General features: G+C 39.2%; 1 protein-coding gene across 1 annotated transcript in view; it reads right to left on the bottom strand.

Moving 5' to 3' along the window:
• Positions 1-18517, bottom strand: part of LOC126263682 (non-lysosomal glucosylceramidase) — a 257286-nt gene that overhangs the window by 9153 nt on the left and 229616 nt on the right. Inside the window, exons 14-15 of the mRNA XM_049960807.1 lie at positions 15930-16036; positions 6736-6927 (exon numbers count right to left, since the gene is read on the bottom strand). Of these exons, the coding sequence (XP_049816764.1) occupies positions 6736-6927; positions 15930-16036 (299 nt within the window). The remainder of the gene's footprint in view (positions 1-6735; positions 6928-15929; positions 16037-18517) is intronic.

An 18517-nucleotide genomic window follows, 5' to 3' on the forward strand; every position in this document is an offset into this window, starting at 1 on the left:
TCCAATACACATATCACATTCTGAAGAGCACTTATTATAATTTGTTGTATGAAATATTGGATGTTATCTACAATACACCGAAGGTAAATTGGAAAGAAAGGTTTTGTCTCAATAACTATCACTTTTCTTTATTTTTAGAGTTAGTACAGTACTTAATTTTGTTATTTTGTACTACTAAACAGAACAGCCTTTACTCAGTGACTGCACCAGTAAGAGGCTTGGCCAAGATTTGTGCTCCTGGTGCTCGCTTATTCTCTGTGAGCACAGATGAGTCTGCTCAGCACTCCAGCTTTCCCCCACCATTGCATTATTCTGAGCAAGTGTGTGCGTCAGACGGCCATATGCTGCAGGCTGCACATGCGGGATACTGTGCTTATATATGTGATTGCAACACTGTGCAATTACTTCTAAGAGATGAATGTTACAGCAGGTTTTTATCCCATATGTTTATTTTCAACTTTTTTCTGCCAAAGCAACAACTTTTATTATTTGATTAAATTATTACATTAGATGGTGCTAATATGGTCAGCAGAACTACAAAAAGCTTTCCGTACAGGTATTTAACATTAAGTTATGATGTTTATAAATTTATACACATTTCGATTCCAAAATATATTGCGATACAGTCATACACATGGAGTTACACTGACCTTTTTTTTTTAACTTCTGATTGTTGAGCTGTGTGCTATACTGTATGTATCATTTCAAGTTGGATGTAATGAGCTACATTAGCAGCCAAAAGTGAGAATAGTATGACTAATAAGTCGAAATCTGTCTTCAGTCCTGCAATGTCTTGGGACCTCTTTGAGAACTCATGACGAAACATTTCAGTTACTAAAATGTAGCCATATCTGGTTGACAAATAACTGTCTCACATTACAGAAAATGTTCGATCTCATGAACTTGAAAATGCTTTTTCCACAGGATTACTGTTTGTTTGAAAGAATCGATCTTTTCCTTGATATATGTTACCAAATGATTTTTCTCATGAATTAAGACACTTAATGAAATGAAATAATTGTTTATGTCAACTACAAGAGACTTTCTCACCATTCTACTTATCCTTAACTCAGTTTTTTCACTAATGGCAGCCTTCATCTCAGCTAGCATTCACTGTCATTCATCAGACCATAGTATTGTCTTTGTGGCTGCTGTTATAATGACATTCCGTAAGTGTTTCTCCAGCTCATAACAGTGTGAAGGCATATTAAGCACTCTGAATGGCCTATAAACGATACCTCAAGAAAGGTAACTCCCTTTCAGCATTGGACGAAGTGGATTCTCCAATTTTTTATTTTTTGAGCAAGTGCATAGGGGCCATAGTTTCCTAATGCGTAACATAAATGTAATTTAATGCAAGTGGTATTGCCAGCAAACTGCTTTGTGCCTGATAACATGACTGCCTTGCTCTAGCAGCATCCAGTTGCAGCCTTCATTTTCCCCTCAGTCGCACTTGCCGCTGCGCTTGGTGCGCTAGGCAACAACATGACTGAAGCACTCACATTTGCAGAACTCTGTTTGGCTGGGCCTGGCCAGTATGTACTCTGTGGTATTTACAAAGGATTTTAATAAAGGTCAAGAGCAGCTTTGAATCTTATATGTCTGCTTGTGTCTGAATATATGTGTGGATGGATATGTGTGTGTGCGCGAGTGTATACCCGTCCTTTTTTCCCCCTAAGGTAAGTCTTTCCACTCCCGGGATTGGAATGACTCCTTACCCTCCCCCTTAAAACCCACATCCTTTCGTCTTTCCCTCTCCTTCCCTCTTTCCTGACAGTTTGTTGCGAAAGCTTGAATTTTGTGTGTATGTTTGTGTGTCTGTCGACCTGCCAACACTTTCATTTGGTAAGTCACATCGTCTTTGTATATATATATATATATATATATATATATATATATATATATATATAATGAAAGTGCTAGACACACAAACAAACATACACACAAAATTCTAGCTTTCGCAACCAACGGTTGATTTGTCAGGAAAGAGGGAAGGAGAGGGAAAGATGAAAGGATGTGGGTTTTATTTTTCCTATGTGGAATGCTTCCCTATATATATATATATATATATATAAAACAAACATGATGTGACTTACCAAATGAAAGTGCTGGCAGGTCAACAGACACACAAACAAACACAAACATACACACAAAATTCTAGCTTTCGCAACCAACGGTTGCTTCGTCAGGAAAGAGGGAAGGAGAGGGAAAGATGAAAGGATGTGGGTTTTAGGGAGAGGGTAAGGAGTCATTCCAATCCCTCCCCAAACCACTTTCCCTACCCTCTGGCTCCTACCCTTGTAACCGCCCCCGCTGTAAAACCTGTCCCATGCACCCTCCCACCACCACCTACTCCAGTCCTGTAACCCGGAAGGTGTACACGATCAAAGGCAGAGCCACATGTGAAAGCACCCACGTGATTTACCAACTGACCTGCCTACACTGTGAAGCTTTCTACCAGCAACAAACTGTCCATTCACATGAATGGACACAGGCAGACAGTGTTTGTTGGTAATGAGGATCACCCTGTGGCTAAACATGCCTTGGTGCACGGCCAGCACATCTTGGCACAGTGTTACACCGTCCGGGTTATCTGGATACTTCCCACTAACACCAACCTATCCGAACTCCGGAGATGGGAACTTGCCCTTCAGTATACCCTCTCCTCTCGTTATCTGCCAGACCTCAACCTCCGCTAATTTCAAGTTGCCGCCGCTCATACCTCACCTGTCTTTCAACATCTTTGCCTCTGTACATCCGCCTCGACTGACATCTCTGCCCGAACTCTTTGCCTTTACAAATGTCTGCTCGTGTCTGTGGATGTGCGGATGGATATGAGTGTGTGCGCGCGCGAGTGTATACCTGTCCTTTATTCCCCCAAGGTAAGTCTTTCCGCTCCCGGGATTGGAATGACTCCTTACCCTCTCCCTTAAAACCCACATCCTTTCATCTTTCCCTCTCCTTCCCTCTTTCCTGACGAAGCAACTGTTGGTTGTGAAAGCTAGAATTTTGTGTGTTTGTTTGTGTGTCTGTCGACCTGCCAGCACTTTCATTTGGTAAGTCACATCATCTTTGTTTTTAGATATATTTTTCCTACGTGGAATGTTTCCCTTTATTATATATATACAACAAAGATGATGTGACTTACCAAATGAAAGTGCTGGCAGGTCGACAGACACACAAACGAACACAAACATACACACAAAATTCAAGCTTTCGCAACAAACTGTTGCCTCATCAGGAAAGAGGGAAGGAGAGGGAAAGACGAAAGGATGTGGGTTTTAAGGGAGAGGGTAAGGAGTCATTCCAATCCCGGGAGCGGAAAGACTTACCTTAGGGGGAAAAAAGGACAGGTATACACTCGCACACACACACATATCCATCCACACATATACAGTCACAAGCAGACATATTTAAAGTTTGGGCAGTGGAATGTTTCCCTCTATTTTATATATATATATATATATATATATATATATATATATATATATATATATATATATATATATATAACAGAGGGAAACATTCCACGTGGAAAAAATATATCTAAAAAGAAAGAAAGTGATGAGACTTACCAAACAAAAGCGCTGGCAGGTCGATAGACACACAAACATACACACAAAATTCTAGCTTTCGCAACAAACGGTTGCTTCGTCAGGAAAGAGGGAAGGAGAGGGAAAGATGAAAGGAAGTGGGTTTTAAGGGAGAGGGTAAGGAGTCATTCCAATCCCGGGAGCGGAAAGACTTACCTTAGGGGGAAAAAAGGACGGGTTACACATTTTCTGCTTGTGTCTGTGTATATGCGGATGGATATGTGTGTGTGTGTGCGAGTGTATACCCGTCCTTTTTTTCCCCCTAAGGTAAGTCTTTCCGCTCCGGGATTGGAATGACTCCTTACCCTCTCCCTTAAAACCCACATCCTTTCGTCTTTCCCTCTCCTTCCCTCTTTCCTGATGAGGCAACAGTTTGTTGCGAAAGCTTGAATTCTATGTGTATGTTTGTGTTTGTTTGTGTGTCTGTCGACCTGCCAGCACTTTCATTTGGTAAGTCACATCATCTTTGTTTTTTTTTATATATATATATATATATATATATATATATATATATATATATATATATATATATATATATATATATATATATATATACTCGAATAAAAAATACCTTTATAACATTGACTGTGCTGCATTAATATGAATTTCAGCAAATCCACATTCTTCATCACAATACTTGTCCAATCTCTTTCACCACATCAAATGATGCTTTGCTACTATATTACAAATAAGTGATTGCAACAAATGCTATAATGAGATTCCTTTCACATGGGTTAAGAACATCTTGACACCTCGCAAAGTATTTACTTACTTAGTTGAAGCCTAAGTTCATTATTTCGCTGTGAAGCTAGCTTTTCATGTACATAAACAAATGATTCAAGACCTATGCTGCTGAAAGAATGAAAACAGAATGAGCAGATCACCCTAGCGGCAATGGCTGAAGCTTGTAGGTGATGCTGGGGAAAGCGACTTCATGCAAAAAACTGAACACTTTTTAACCTTCACAACTAATATATTAGTTGGTATGGCAGTTTTGAAGTAGGTGTTTCCACGTGTACAAGAAGTCTACAGCACACGAGCCACAATGGATGACAACTGGACCAGAGAACCAGGCATGTACCAACAAGACTTTGAATATATGGGTTTCTTCATGAAGTATGTACCAACAACAAATGCCACAAATAGACTGAGTGTGTGTGCTATACAGAACAGGGTGTAAAAAAACCACCACGTTGTAACAAGTGTGAAGAGAACAAAAATTTTAATGACCTACAGCAAAGTCTAAAACCTGTAGAAACTTGTACATTAATGTTCAATCTGAAGGTACTTTTCGCATTAACAGTACAAAGTTTTCAGCACTTTAGTTCATTATATAGCCCACTTAACATTTTATGTCATTTCATCAATATTTTCAGATCATTTTAATGATAACTTTCCAAGGATTCTAGGTCACAAAAATACAGGCTTCGCAGTTACAGGTCCTTTTTCTACTTGAACACTAAACAAATTCTCAACAGAGACAGCTGCCCACCACTGCCACTGCCCTACCATCTTTGAAAACCGCAACAATGAGGAACAAACATATACCATGGGATGGACCTGATCAGCCAAAATGGTCACATAATCCTTGGCAGTAATGTGACCTTGCGGAGTAGCCATGGAGTGCATGGAATATTGCAATGTAGCTGCCCAAATCATCAACAAAACCCCCTGTCATGTTTTACTCTTGGGATGTAAACTTGGCCAAAAATTGAAAACTGTGTGAAAGAAGACTAACCTAACCAAATGACATTCTTCTATTCCTTCACAGTGTAAGATTGTGGCTTCAGCTCCTTGTTATAGAAATTTGTCTCAATGATGAGTGGGTTTGGAGTTCCAGCTCACACTGCAGGTCATTGCTTCTAGAGCTCCCTTCATGTTTTTTTGATGCTGAAAGGGTTTGGGAGTGAGACAGTCAGTTCCGCAGTTACTTTTGCATCTTTCGTCCTCTTGTTTTTCATCACAGTCTCTTCAATGACCATCGGTCATCATCACTGAACACACCCTTTTGTCTGTGTTGCTACTTAAGACACGAATTCTTCCATTTTCCTGTATGCAGTATAAATCTTTGATTCGGTGCCTGTTCAAACACCAAATACTTCAGCTACCTAGGTTACAGAAGCACCCACCATATGAGTGCCAAGGATTTTCCCACGTTCGGACTCACTTATCTCTGACAGAATGAATCCACAACGGAATGCTGTTCTCACCATGACAGACACTTGTAAAGTATTGAGGTCATTGCACAGTTGCCGTTCACGGTCAAATACAACAGAGAAACTCCCAGGCTTGGCTAGTGTAGTATATGCGGGGTTGAGCCCCTGCAATTTCAGCCATCTCTCTCACACATGTGCTTTGCAGGTAAGACATGCCCCTCGCCCCCTTCCCTTTACTCTGAGATTTACTTCGTGAGATAGATTGTCAACAGATGATTCACTGGGGCTGTTTACCGCCAAGCCTCGTGCAGCTGTTACAGTGTCTGGAGGCACAAGCCATACCGATAAGTGGCATACAGATCGTGGTAAACAGCACTGCAGTCGCAGATATGTATTTGCTTCTGTGTGGTCACATGTCTATGGGACGCCCTGCCTGTATTCCTCCATTGACAGGTACTTAAGCCGCTGCTCAGTTGCCCTTGAGTCTACACTCTAGACTACAACACCTGCTACAGCTGCTACCCATCAGACATCACTGTCTCACAACTTTGCCATGATCAGCCACTGGGCATCAGTCAGTTGCTCCTGCATCTTGACCTGCATCTCAAAAGTCCATGAGCTCACAGCCTTGTAGTACATTGACCACGGTATCTCCCAGCTCATCACCATTTCTGATGACTGTGAACTACTTCATAGTGGGCACCTGCCACCATCGTCACGATGGATTTTCCAGTTCTGTTTGTGTTGACTTTCATCCTCTGACACTGCACAGAGTTTCATTTAAGGTTAACAAACAAAGAGTTTTACAGCAATGTTTGAATTCAATCACTACCAGTCACACCAGCTAGCTTCAGCATTAATGTTCAAGCATATATTTCTCAAGGCGCTTCCATATTTTTGTCCAGCCCCTGTAGATAATGACACCATTTTCAATAACCATTACGAAAGTGATAGATGACAACTGAATAACAAAAACTATAACTTACCTCATGAATCATAAGAGCAGCTAATCCATAGACCACACCACACCACACTTCTTCACTCTGAATACTTGTTGCATCTACCTGTCCTGAAGGCATCATGCCATTCACAGCTCCAAGCTGCCCATTTTTGAATTTCAAGACATTATATGTAAAGATTTTGTTCAAAGCACTCTTAACATTTTCAGCTGGAAAAACCTGAAACATATTTTCAGAATTTAGTTCAAAAAAAATGGCTCTGAGCACTATGGGACTTAACTTCTAAGGTCATCAGTCCCCTAGAACTTAGAACTACTTAAACCTAACTAACCTAAGGACATCACACACATCCATGCCCGAGGCAGGATTCGAACCTGCGACCGTAGCGGTCGCGCGGTTCCAGACTGTAGCGCCTTTAACCGCTTGGCCACCCCGGCCGGCCAGGATTTAGTTAATGCACTTCATCAAGAGGAGGCATGCTTGTGTGTGTGTGTGTGTGTGTGTGTGTGTGTGTGTGTGTGTGTGTGTGTGTGTGGGTGTGTGTGTGTGTGTGTGTGGGTGTGTGTGTGTGGGTGTGGGCGCGTGCGCGCGCATGAGCATGGACGCACGCACCAATGCCTGATACTGTACTTTTGATTTCGCCAATTTTTATTACACGAGAGCAATTTTAATTTGCTGCTAAACTTTGCTCTTGTAGGTACATTCGAAACACTAAGTATATTATTGTTTTTAGGAATAATGTGTAGTTGCTTTTTGTGATATCTTTATCAATATTAAAGTTTTGAGAATTTGTTCAAATACTGTCCATTATTTGATTAATTTTCATATTAGACTGCGCATCTAAAAATCTGGACATACTTTTCATAATATTCTGCACTTCTGATAGATATGACCTTTCAAACTCTAAACAATCTACAAATTTCTTCCTCCATCATAATCAATGTAGTTCACATATCATGGAGTACAACAAATTCATTCAGTGATATAGTAGGACTGTCTAATAATATAGAAGCTTTTCCATATGAACTGTCAGCTGTATCAATATCCATCAGTTCTTGAGATGCTAAAGGATCTGTTGCTTTGGAGAAACCCCCAAGGCCAAAACAATTTATATTGTCTTTTCCAACACAAAATTCCATGCAGAATGTAATATATTTCATAACAATAATAATTTTGGAAACACAAAGGTTGTCAAATGTTCTTTAGTAGCTCCACAAAGAAGTTGTATGTTGGTGGTGGTTGTTGGGATGTTTAAGGGGGACTAAACAGCGAAGGTCATCAGTCCCCCATTCCAAAAACAGGCGAGACGAAAAGTTGCGGAGCAGGTAAAAGTTGTATGTTATCAATTCTACTGAACTCCTGCAGTTATTATTGACTATTCTAGATGTTATTACACTTAAACTAGCCATCTTATTTGAAGCTACTTTCGTAAACATTGCTGAATATTATCACTTCTTACTTTGTTTATTCTTGAATAGTTAGAAGGAACAGGTGTCTCTGCACTAAAAAAAGATTTTGTTTGTTTTGGAGACCCTCTGGAGTGTTTCTACATGTAACAGATTTTTATGCCATGTAAGTTCACCGTCCTTGAAGAGAGCTAAAATCCTGCTTTTTGTGTTGTGTCTCAAGATATTCCCACCCTCCTTGCCTGGCATTGCTAATATAACCATGTAATAATGAAGCTTTCTAGCTTTTTTGACAATTCTAGTTGAAAAAATAAATTCAGAATCCACCTGTTGGATCAACCAACTTTTTGAAGCAAGTGTTAACATTTGCAATTCTCAGCATTTGAAGAAATTTCATTTTTTGGCTTTAATTCAATCACAACCAACACAGGATAGGCATTGCTGATCATTAGATTAAACCCACCTGAAACTGGAGTCTGCCTATGAATTTCATTTTGTGACTGACAAATGTTATGCTTTATGCACCTTTCTGAATTTTATTTCAAGGCTCTCTTGTATTTTAATGGCGAGTGGGCAAGATTTTACGAACATGAACAAATCCTTTCTGCAGTTTCCATTTCTTCATTAAAAACATTTATTGTGAGCCTCATTCAGGCATATTGAGCATAATTTTTCTGGACTATCTTCATTTAGCTGATCTTGCCCTATCATAAGCACCAAAGCCCTTTTAATGGCATGATTTGTTTTTACAAAAGGATTTCAGCTATACTTTGGTATGGACTTATAAGTCCCTGTGTGATTCCAATATACTGATATTGTTTTTACAATATGAATTCACAGTCAGACTGAATTGTTGAAATTCTTTGATCCTTTAACTTATTTTCAGAATTAAATTTCGCATGCACCTTTTATAAACTTTAAATCAACTTCTTGTGTTTCCTTGATCCTCACTGTTGGCCAGCTCAACAACTAATTACACATCAAAAAATCAATTAAACAACAGTACTTACACATTGACAGTTACCATCCTGTCCCTGTGAATAGTTCCTCAACCTACAGTCTTGGAATTTGGTATGAACACACAATAATGAGCTAAAACATTATGACTGCCAGTTTAATAGCACGTTTGTCCACTTTTTGAATGAAATACATAAGTAATTCCACATGGTATTGATTCAACTAGGCCTTGGTAGGTTTCTGGAGACATATGGCATCAGATGTCCATGCACAGGTAATTCAATTTCTTTAAGGCATAGGCCAGTAGTTTGTGGACATGGAGCCGGCACTCAATAGCATCCCAGATATGTTCCTTCATATGCAGATCATGTGAATCTGGCAGCCAAGACATCAACATGAATTCACTATCACGATTCTCAAACTACTGTCCTTATCATACAACAGTCATCCTGCTGGAAGATGCCATCACTGTCAGAGAAGACACCAACCATGAAGAGTTGCACGTGGTCTGCAATAATATTCAAATAGTCCACAAAGTTACCACCACAGATTCCACTGAAGCCCAGGTGAATGTTCCCCAAGATTACGCCCTCCACCAGCCTGCAACCATGGCGCAGTGCTCGTTTCGAGCTGGATGGCAGTGTATTCAGACATAACAACTGACCTGGTGTAACAAGAAACATGATTCATCCAACCAGGGGAAATGTGTCCATTGAATTACAGTCCAGCCTTGACGAACCTGTGTCCCCTGAAATCATAATTGATGATGCTGTTGGGTCAACATAGGAACATGTAGGGGTTGTCTGTTGTGGAGCACCATGTTCAACAATGTTCAATAGTGTGCACCAAAACACTCATCTCCATCAGCATGCTTGTCTCTGTCATCATAACTGCCAAATATTGCTACCTTCCCTGCTTTCTAGAGCACAAGCCTCTGATGTCCACATTCTGTGATAAGGCATGGGTATCCAACAACTTATTGTCATCAGTGGTTTCATAGTCCTCCCAGCATTTTCCATAGATCTTCATGACAGTTGCTCAGAAACAGCCAATTAGCTTCACCATTTTCAACATATTTCTTCCCAAGATCAGGCTGTAACAATCTATATTTTGTCAAAGCTGCTCATGTCAATGGATTTCCCCCTTTGCAACCAATATCATCAATAGAACAATTCCCCATTGAACTCTGCACCACTTTATACTTTCCTTACTGTGACATGTGCCCATAGTGCCACCAGGTGGCATTCAATCATACAGTGGGCAGTTGTCAAAAAGTTTTGGTTCATGCCTAGCTCCTCCATCTTGCTGGAACATATGTGCTTTCAATGGCTGTGACTGTCCACCAGGTTTAATTCACAAAGAGAAAGTGTTCACTTCAGCCAATTGTGGTACCGTTGATACATCTCAAAATAATTAAGTAGCACACATCTCATTCCACAGTACTATTCTGTTCTTTAATTAACCCACTTCTTTAGTAGTACTACGATTTTCTGAAATAAATGCCATGAAATGAGATGCGGCCCTCCGATGTTCTCCGCATACCATGATGAACACCATCTCTAGCAGCTAGGACAGGAATGCTAGAGATCGTACTATTGTGCCCAAGAAGCAAGCTTTCTTGTGTGACTGAATGTGTGTATGTTCCCCTTCTTGGAAGAAGGCTTTGCCAAAAACTAAATGTGTAAATGTCTTTTCTTTGTGCCTGTCTGCAACTCAATGTGTCATCTTTATGCTTAGTAATGATATATCCTTTTCCTTATATTGCTGATATTACAAACTGGAGTTTCCACTGTTTACATATTATATCTACATTTAGAAACACAAATTCTGCACATTTGGGATGGAATAACCATAAATTTCCTTAAATTTGCATTACAGATAAGATGATACTATAAAAATAAAGCGATCTCTTGAACATGGATGTTTCCCAAAGGTGCTAAAGTGTACAGAAGTAAAACTGCTGTTCAAAGATAGGTCAAGAGAGGGTATGTGAAATCATCATAGCATCTCTCTTCTTCCAGTCCTGTCAGAAACACCTTGAAAAGGTGCTGCCATCCAGATTCTAAATATTACTGGCAAATATGAGGTTATTTTGAAAAACACATTTGGTTGCCAGAGTGGAAAAAGCGCTATAGATGCAATTAACAAGTCTGTCTATAAGATTAGTATACCACTACATAATAAGAAGAAAATTGTAGGAATCTTTTGCAACCTCACAAAAGCCTTTGACTCAGTACTTAGCTATAAACTTGACAGATATAGGATCAAGGGTCGTATTCTACATCGGAAGGTTAGTATTCTACGTCAGCTTATTTCATACCTGTATAAGAGCAAACAAAGGGTGATTATTTCTTCAAATGCAGCAAATTATTCTTTCAAAATGAAAACAGTACTGCAAGGTGTCCCTTAAGGCTGCTTCAAGGCCATATTTTGTTTTTTCCTCATTGATTTGCCCATCAATGTAAATGCCCTGTAGTGTCCTGCGGTCGGCAGGAAAGATTTAACAATCAAGTGTGAACACACTTTATTTAACTAAAACGCCTTCTTGGCATGCGCTGATTTCCAGACTCAAGAACAACAAGAAACACAATAATTCTAGTGGTGGCAAAAGCCAGATAAAAGTTACAAGAGAATGAAAAGAAATAACAACCAAAATACTATGCTATACAACTCCAAAGTGACATTACGCCTAACAAAATACAAATTTTTATAGAAAACTACGGCAAGTGTCTACTGGGCTAGAGCTGGCGAAGGTATTGGCTGGAGCTGTTCTAGCTGTAGGTACACACTGCCGGTCTGACTCTGATGGCGTGCTTAGAACATCAATTCTGTGGAGTGCTACACTTAGTCACATAAGTTCCAATTGGTGGATCTCTGTCACATGGCTTTTCATAAAGTAGTGCCATGTTTAACTGGAAGGTCTGTTGATGTTTACATTCCCTGGTGATGTTTTGATACAAGCTCTTGAAGGGAGATCGGCAGCCCACCTCGCTTATCTGTTGTGCGGACTTTCTAGCTGATAAGGGGTCACTACAACATGCCCCATAAATTCTATGTAGAGATGATGTGGTAACTGAAGACCACTAGTCAGAAATCATCCCTTTCTGCATCATCAATACGATAAAGCATCTAGAAACATGGTTTCAACTCAGTGGATTGACCATGAATGTCCCAAAAATCCACATGATCCTGTTCAGACCAAAATAGTCAAAATCCCAGGAAATTAAAATAAGTCATAAAAATCTTGATCTAGAAAAAGTGGATTCTGTGAAATTTTAAGATTAAACCTAGATAAGAATTTAAACTGGAATAAACAGCTGAGTTATCTATAAACAAATTATGTAGCTTTGCAACTGGACTGCAAATATTAGCTAATGCCACTGACATGGACTCAGAAAATAAGTGCCAACCATAGCTACTTCCAATCAGTTATCCGATTCAGTATTTTGTTTGGGGAATTTTGAGTAACATACTGTGTACTGAAACAGCAGAAAAGAATTACTAGAAACATGCTGTATAGCCAAGGAAATTGTGATGCCCATTACTTAAAAATCTGCAATTATTAACAGTTCCCTCTCTAAATATCTATGATATTATCACCTTTTTACATAGTAATTAAGAATGAGTCAAAGAAAACTGTTCCAATCACTTATATAAAATAAGTACGTTTCCCTGAGATCATGAACAGAAACAAAACACAATTTATCTGAAAGATTTATTGGAACAGATACAGGAAGTGTTGAGCTAATTTTCAACGTGTTTACCATCAGAATTCAGACATTTGCCATACTGTGAGACCAACTTTTGTATCTCTGTGTCATAGATATCTGCTGTCGATGATTGGAACCACCATGTGACACCCATCTCTGCCTCTCTCTCTGTTTGAAAATGCTGACTCCTACCAGACACGAATTTCTTGAGTTTCTGGAACAGATGGAAATCTGTTCAGACTGTAGGGTGGACAATCAAACACCTTCAAGCCGCCATTTCCAGCAGCTCTGTCATATATCGAGCCATGTATGGTTGGATTTTTTTGTGCAGCAAGACAGTATTGGCACTGAACAACCCACACTACTTGTTCTGAATTGCTACATTGTCTCACCCTCCTGCTTAACATTCCCCATCTCATATCCGGTCATGAATTTAGTGAGGAGACTTCCGGAATTTAGTGAGGAGACTCCCTGGCTGTATCAGTACACTGAAACCACTATTTTCTGCACCAACACAGTTGGCTTGAAGTTTATCTTGCAAAGGAGACTATGTGACACCAGTGCAGTGACTGCTGCTTGGTTTCTGATATGTTGTGTACAACCAACATCTCATCACCTATGATGATCCAGTCTAGAAACTTGTTGCCATCACCATGATACCACTGCAGAGAACTCAAGCTTGCCCATGTGTTTTGTTTTGTGTTGTGGAGTCATTTACTTCGACACTCACCTTGAGCACAATTTCCATAACAGGTGCTCCATGACAGTTTCATGCAACAACAAGTGGTAAATTTGTTGGAACTGACTGCCGAGTTCCACGATTGTGAAGCAACAATTTTCAATAACGTATCCCTGCACAAGCTCCACAAGGTCGTCTGTAATGATGGATGGCCTCCCGATGTACTAAGCATCATGAACATTTTGATGACCTGCTGCAAAGTCTCTGCACCAGCGATGCACTATCTTGCTTATTATGTTAGGTCCACAGACCTGGCACAGCTGACAAATTTCAATCGGTGCTATGTTCTGTGCATTCAAAAACTATCACTGACTTTACTTGACACAGGGTGGGAGCTGGAATATGAACCTTCATTTTCAACTGCTGCTACAAAGCTATCAAAGCTATTGTGAGATCTTGGGAAGTTCTGTTAGCACATGCACTATACCATAGCATTACTTTATCATGTACAAACAGTCACTTGCACAACAGATGATTTGAAAACTATGGGACGAGTGAGAAACTTACTTGTTATGGATGCACCTCATAATTTTATGCTCCCTGCTCATTGCTTAAACTTATATGTTCCAAGTTCCCAGTACATGGGAGGCAGTGTATCGAGAGGCAGTGTATCCAAGATTTATACTGCATATATGGAACACAGAAAAACAATCCGCTAAGTCACAATACCAACAAAAGCGCATGTTGAATGATTATGAAAGATGGTCCTGGAGAGGATTATGACAACAAATAAGAGGGTGACAGCTGCAAAGTTCTCTGCAGAACTGAATGTCACACTCACGAACCCTGTCAGCACCAAAACAACATGAAGAGAGCTCAGAAGCAGGGAACTGCAGGATGAGCTGGAATTCCAAAACTACTCATCAGTGGTGCAAATGCCTGTAACTGGAAAACATACTGGTGAGCCCTTAAAATCTGGACTGTGGAGCAATGGAAGACAGTCATTTGGTCAGATGAGTCATGTTTCACACTGTTTCCACCTTGTGGTTGAGTTTACATCCCAAGACTGAAACATGGCATGGGTTTGGTGATGATTTGGGCAGTCATATCACGATATTCCATGGGCTCCATACTTACTCTGCAAGGTACTATTACTGCCAACGATTACATGACCATTTTAGATGATCAAGTCCATCCCATGGTACAATATTTCTTCTTCAATGGTGACACTTTGTTCCAAGATGACAGGAGTCGTGTTCACACAGCCTGCATCACCTAAGGTTGGTTTTGTGAGAATAAGGATGAATTGTTACATCTATCCTAGCCACCACAGTTACCAGACCTCAATATTATTGAGCCTTTGTAGTCTTGTTTGGAAAGAATGGTGCATGATCACTACCCACCTCCATCATCATTATCTGAACATGCCACTATTTTGCAGGAAGAATGGTATAACATTACCTTGAAAACCACATGGGACCTGTATTTAACCATTCCCACCACAACTGGGAGCTGTTTTGAATGCCGATGGGTTTCCTACACCGTATTAGACAAGGTAATGAGTTGTGTTGTATTTTTGGGTTTTACATATTTTTGTCCAATCCCTATATGACAAGAATACTTTCACGGCTGGTCCTGTCTTTGGTGGGGGTTGACTCATTCGTTCTGGGGGAGGAGACCAAATAGAAAGTCATCAGTCCCGTCGGATTAGGGAAGTATGGGGAAGGAAGTCTGCCATGCCCTTTTAAAGGAGATATCCTGGCATTTGCCTAAAGCAATTTAGGGAAATCACGGAAAACCTAAGTCAGTATAGTCAGACGCGGGCCTGAAACTTCGCCATACTGAATACGAGTCCAGTGTGCTAACCACTGCGCCCCCTGACTTGGGAGATGATGGGGAAGGGCACACCTGTGACAGGACTATAGTAGAAAATTCTAGGTGAGTACATGACACACATCTTGATACAGTCTTTCACATGCATATGGCCTACAAGTCACAGAGCTGGGAGTATGCATATCTTAAAAACGGACCAAGATATTTCATGGATTGGGTGGAGATGGCACACAACTTTGGGTAGAGGTATGAAAGATGCTGGGAAGAATGTTCTTCATTTCAGGGCTTGATGAAAGATGACCGAAGCACTGGCTTATTATTGAGTAACAGAGGGCAGCTTCCTTTTAGTAGGGGTGGATGATGCACTATGTACATGTGTGAATATGGCATGAGATATCATCCTCATGTCCCTTCATCTCACTCTCCCTATCTTGTCATCCTTGTTCCTCTGAACTGCTCCACCTGACGCATCCCCAATGTCAACTAAAAACTAGGTCACAGGATAGGATCAATTTAGGTATGTATGTTGGGTAAAACACACACACACACACACACACACACACACACACACACACACACACAGAGAGAGAGAGAGAGAGAGAGAGTGTTTACTATAGTAGTAACTTAACAACATACCTCTTCTGTTACACCGCATGCTCTCAAATACCAAAGGCCACAAAGCTGATCAGCCATAATTGACTTTGACTGGCTGCTATTGGATGCGTCAAAGTTGTAATATTCTCCTGGACATTAGAAAATTAGTGTTGTAGAAACAGAAAATATTAATAGTGCTGATAAGAAATTTGTTTATAATATAGTTTATAATACAGTTGGTAGATATGCTGTTAATTACTACTGCTTTAAACATTAAAAGTGCACAATAAATCAAATTATGACTTGTTCTCATTTTGTGGTAACAGATTCATCCCTGTGGGTGATAACTGGAGAACAGAAGAGGATGAAACTGTAAGCTATAATCACTTTCCAACAGCAGTGTCAATCATGCTCCAGTTGCATGCAAAGATATACAATGAAATTTATGTGTATATTAAGATACTTGCTAACATTACACATATAACCAAAACAGGGCAGTGTTTAAAAAAAGACATCTGAAAGAAGCTTCAGTTATCATAATCAAATCTCCCTCCTCCATGTACACAAACAATACCAATTGGAAAGATTAACCCTTTGTGCTTCTCAATGACTTGGTTTTTTAATAAGGTTTTATGATCTATTCTGATTACCCTTTCCCTGTTTACTTATAGAAGGGAAGAGTATTCTAAAAGATCAAGAGACTTTCAGCATACTCAAGATGCAACCTGCTTTGCTTCAGTGAGTTACTTTCTACACAAAATACTACAGATTTCTCACTTTCTACACACCATCTGAACTGTAAAGCCATAATACCTTTAAGAACTTTCAAATAAGGGTATTTTTCTACCTCTTTAGAATAATTTAACTATTAATTGTAATTTGCTTACCACTTCTTTTCTAGTCTATCATTCAGGACCTCACTCCCTATCAATTATGTCATATGATGTTAAATCAAAACACTGGTAAGACACATTGTTCATTGGGATTAGATAAATGTCTTGACAACTGGTGCAACAGCTCATATGGAAGAACAATATATTTATCTTATTAACTGAAAACTGAGCTTTTTGTCAGTGGCAACAAAGATACAGAAGTTAGTGATTATTAGACTGGAATAGCAGTTATGATTACAAAAGGCAAAAAGAGTTTATCAGTGGAGCCAGAAGAGTATTTTTGTTGGTAAAACAGATATACAGTCACTTAACATCTTACACAAAAGCCAAACAGAAAACATATAGTTGAAGCCAGACAAAGATAGAAAAAAATTGTGATCACATTACATTAATTCTTGTTCCACAGAACATGAATATGATGTGGAATGTGTCAGTTTAACATAAGGTTTCTTTACAAGATGCAATCTTTCCTCCTTTGTGTTTTTTTAATATTTACTACTTCATGTCTAAAAATTCATTCAGAAATTCTTTTAATTTGTTTTTAAATGTTGTTTAGTATCTGTCAGACTTTTACTGCTATTCGGTAAATGACCAAAAAATTTTGTGGCAGCATAGTTCCCTCCTTTCAGTTCCAAAGTCAGATTTAACCCAAAATAATGAAGATCATCCTTTCTTTTAGTGTTGTAGCTGTGCACTTTCCCATTATTTTGGAACTGGGATGGGTTATTAATAACAAATTTCATTACTGAATATAAGTATTGTGAAAGTACTGTGAGTATCATTAGTTCCTTATATAAATGTTCACAAATGATCTTGGGTGGGTCCCAGTTATTATTCTGATTATACACTTTTGTGCAATGAATACTTTTTCTCTTAATGATGAGTCACCCAAAAATATGATGCCATATGCAAGCAATGAATGAAAGAAGTATAAGAGGGTGATTTACTGATGTATCTATAAACAAAATCTGCAATAACCCTAATAGCATACACAGCTGAATTCAAACGTTTCAGCATATCATCCTGTGTTGCTTCCACTTAAATTTCTCATCACTGCACACACACACACACAAATTTTCAATTTTCTGCCTTAGCAACATACTTCTGTTCAACGTCTATATTTATTACTGTACAGAATTGTATACATAGTGTTTTCTCACAATTTAGTGAAAGTCCATTCACAAATAACCACTTAATAATTTTCTGAAAGACATAATTTACAATTTCCTCTACTACTTCTTGTTTGTCAGTTGTGATTACTACACACGTATCATCTGTAAAAAGAAATAGCTTTGCATCTTCATGAATACAAAGTGGAAAAATTCATCAATACATATTAAGAACAATAAGGGACCCAAAACTGACACTGTGGGCACCATTCTTGATGCCTCCCCAGTTAGAGGACTCTACTGACTTTCTGCAGACTATCTGTGCTCTTAGTTTCAACCTTCCACATTATTCCAGTTAAATATGAATTAAACCATTTGTGCACTGTTCCACTTATACCACAATACTTAAACTTATCTACAAGAGAATACAAAAAATCCCAATAGGTGATGTTTCATTATTCAGAGCGTTTCATATTTGACCAGTAAAAGCATATATAGTATTTTCCGATAAAAAGCTTTTCTGAAAACCAAACTGACATTTTGTTCGTACTTCATTTTTACAAATGTGTGAAGCTACTCTTGAATTCATTATTTCTTCAGGATTTTTGGATGAAGCTGTAAGAACTGA

Source organism: Schistocerca nitens, chromosome 6 (genome assembly GCF_023898315.1).
Source record: "Schistocerca nitens isolate TAMUIC-IGC-003100 chromosome 6, iqSchNite1.1, whole genome shotgun sequence".
Classification (NCBI taxonomy): Eukaryota; Metazoa; Arthropoda; class Insecta; order Orthoptera; family Acrididae; genus Schistocerca; species Schistocerca nitens.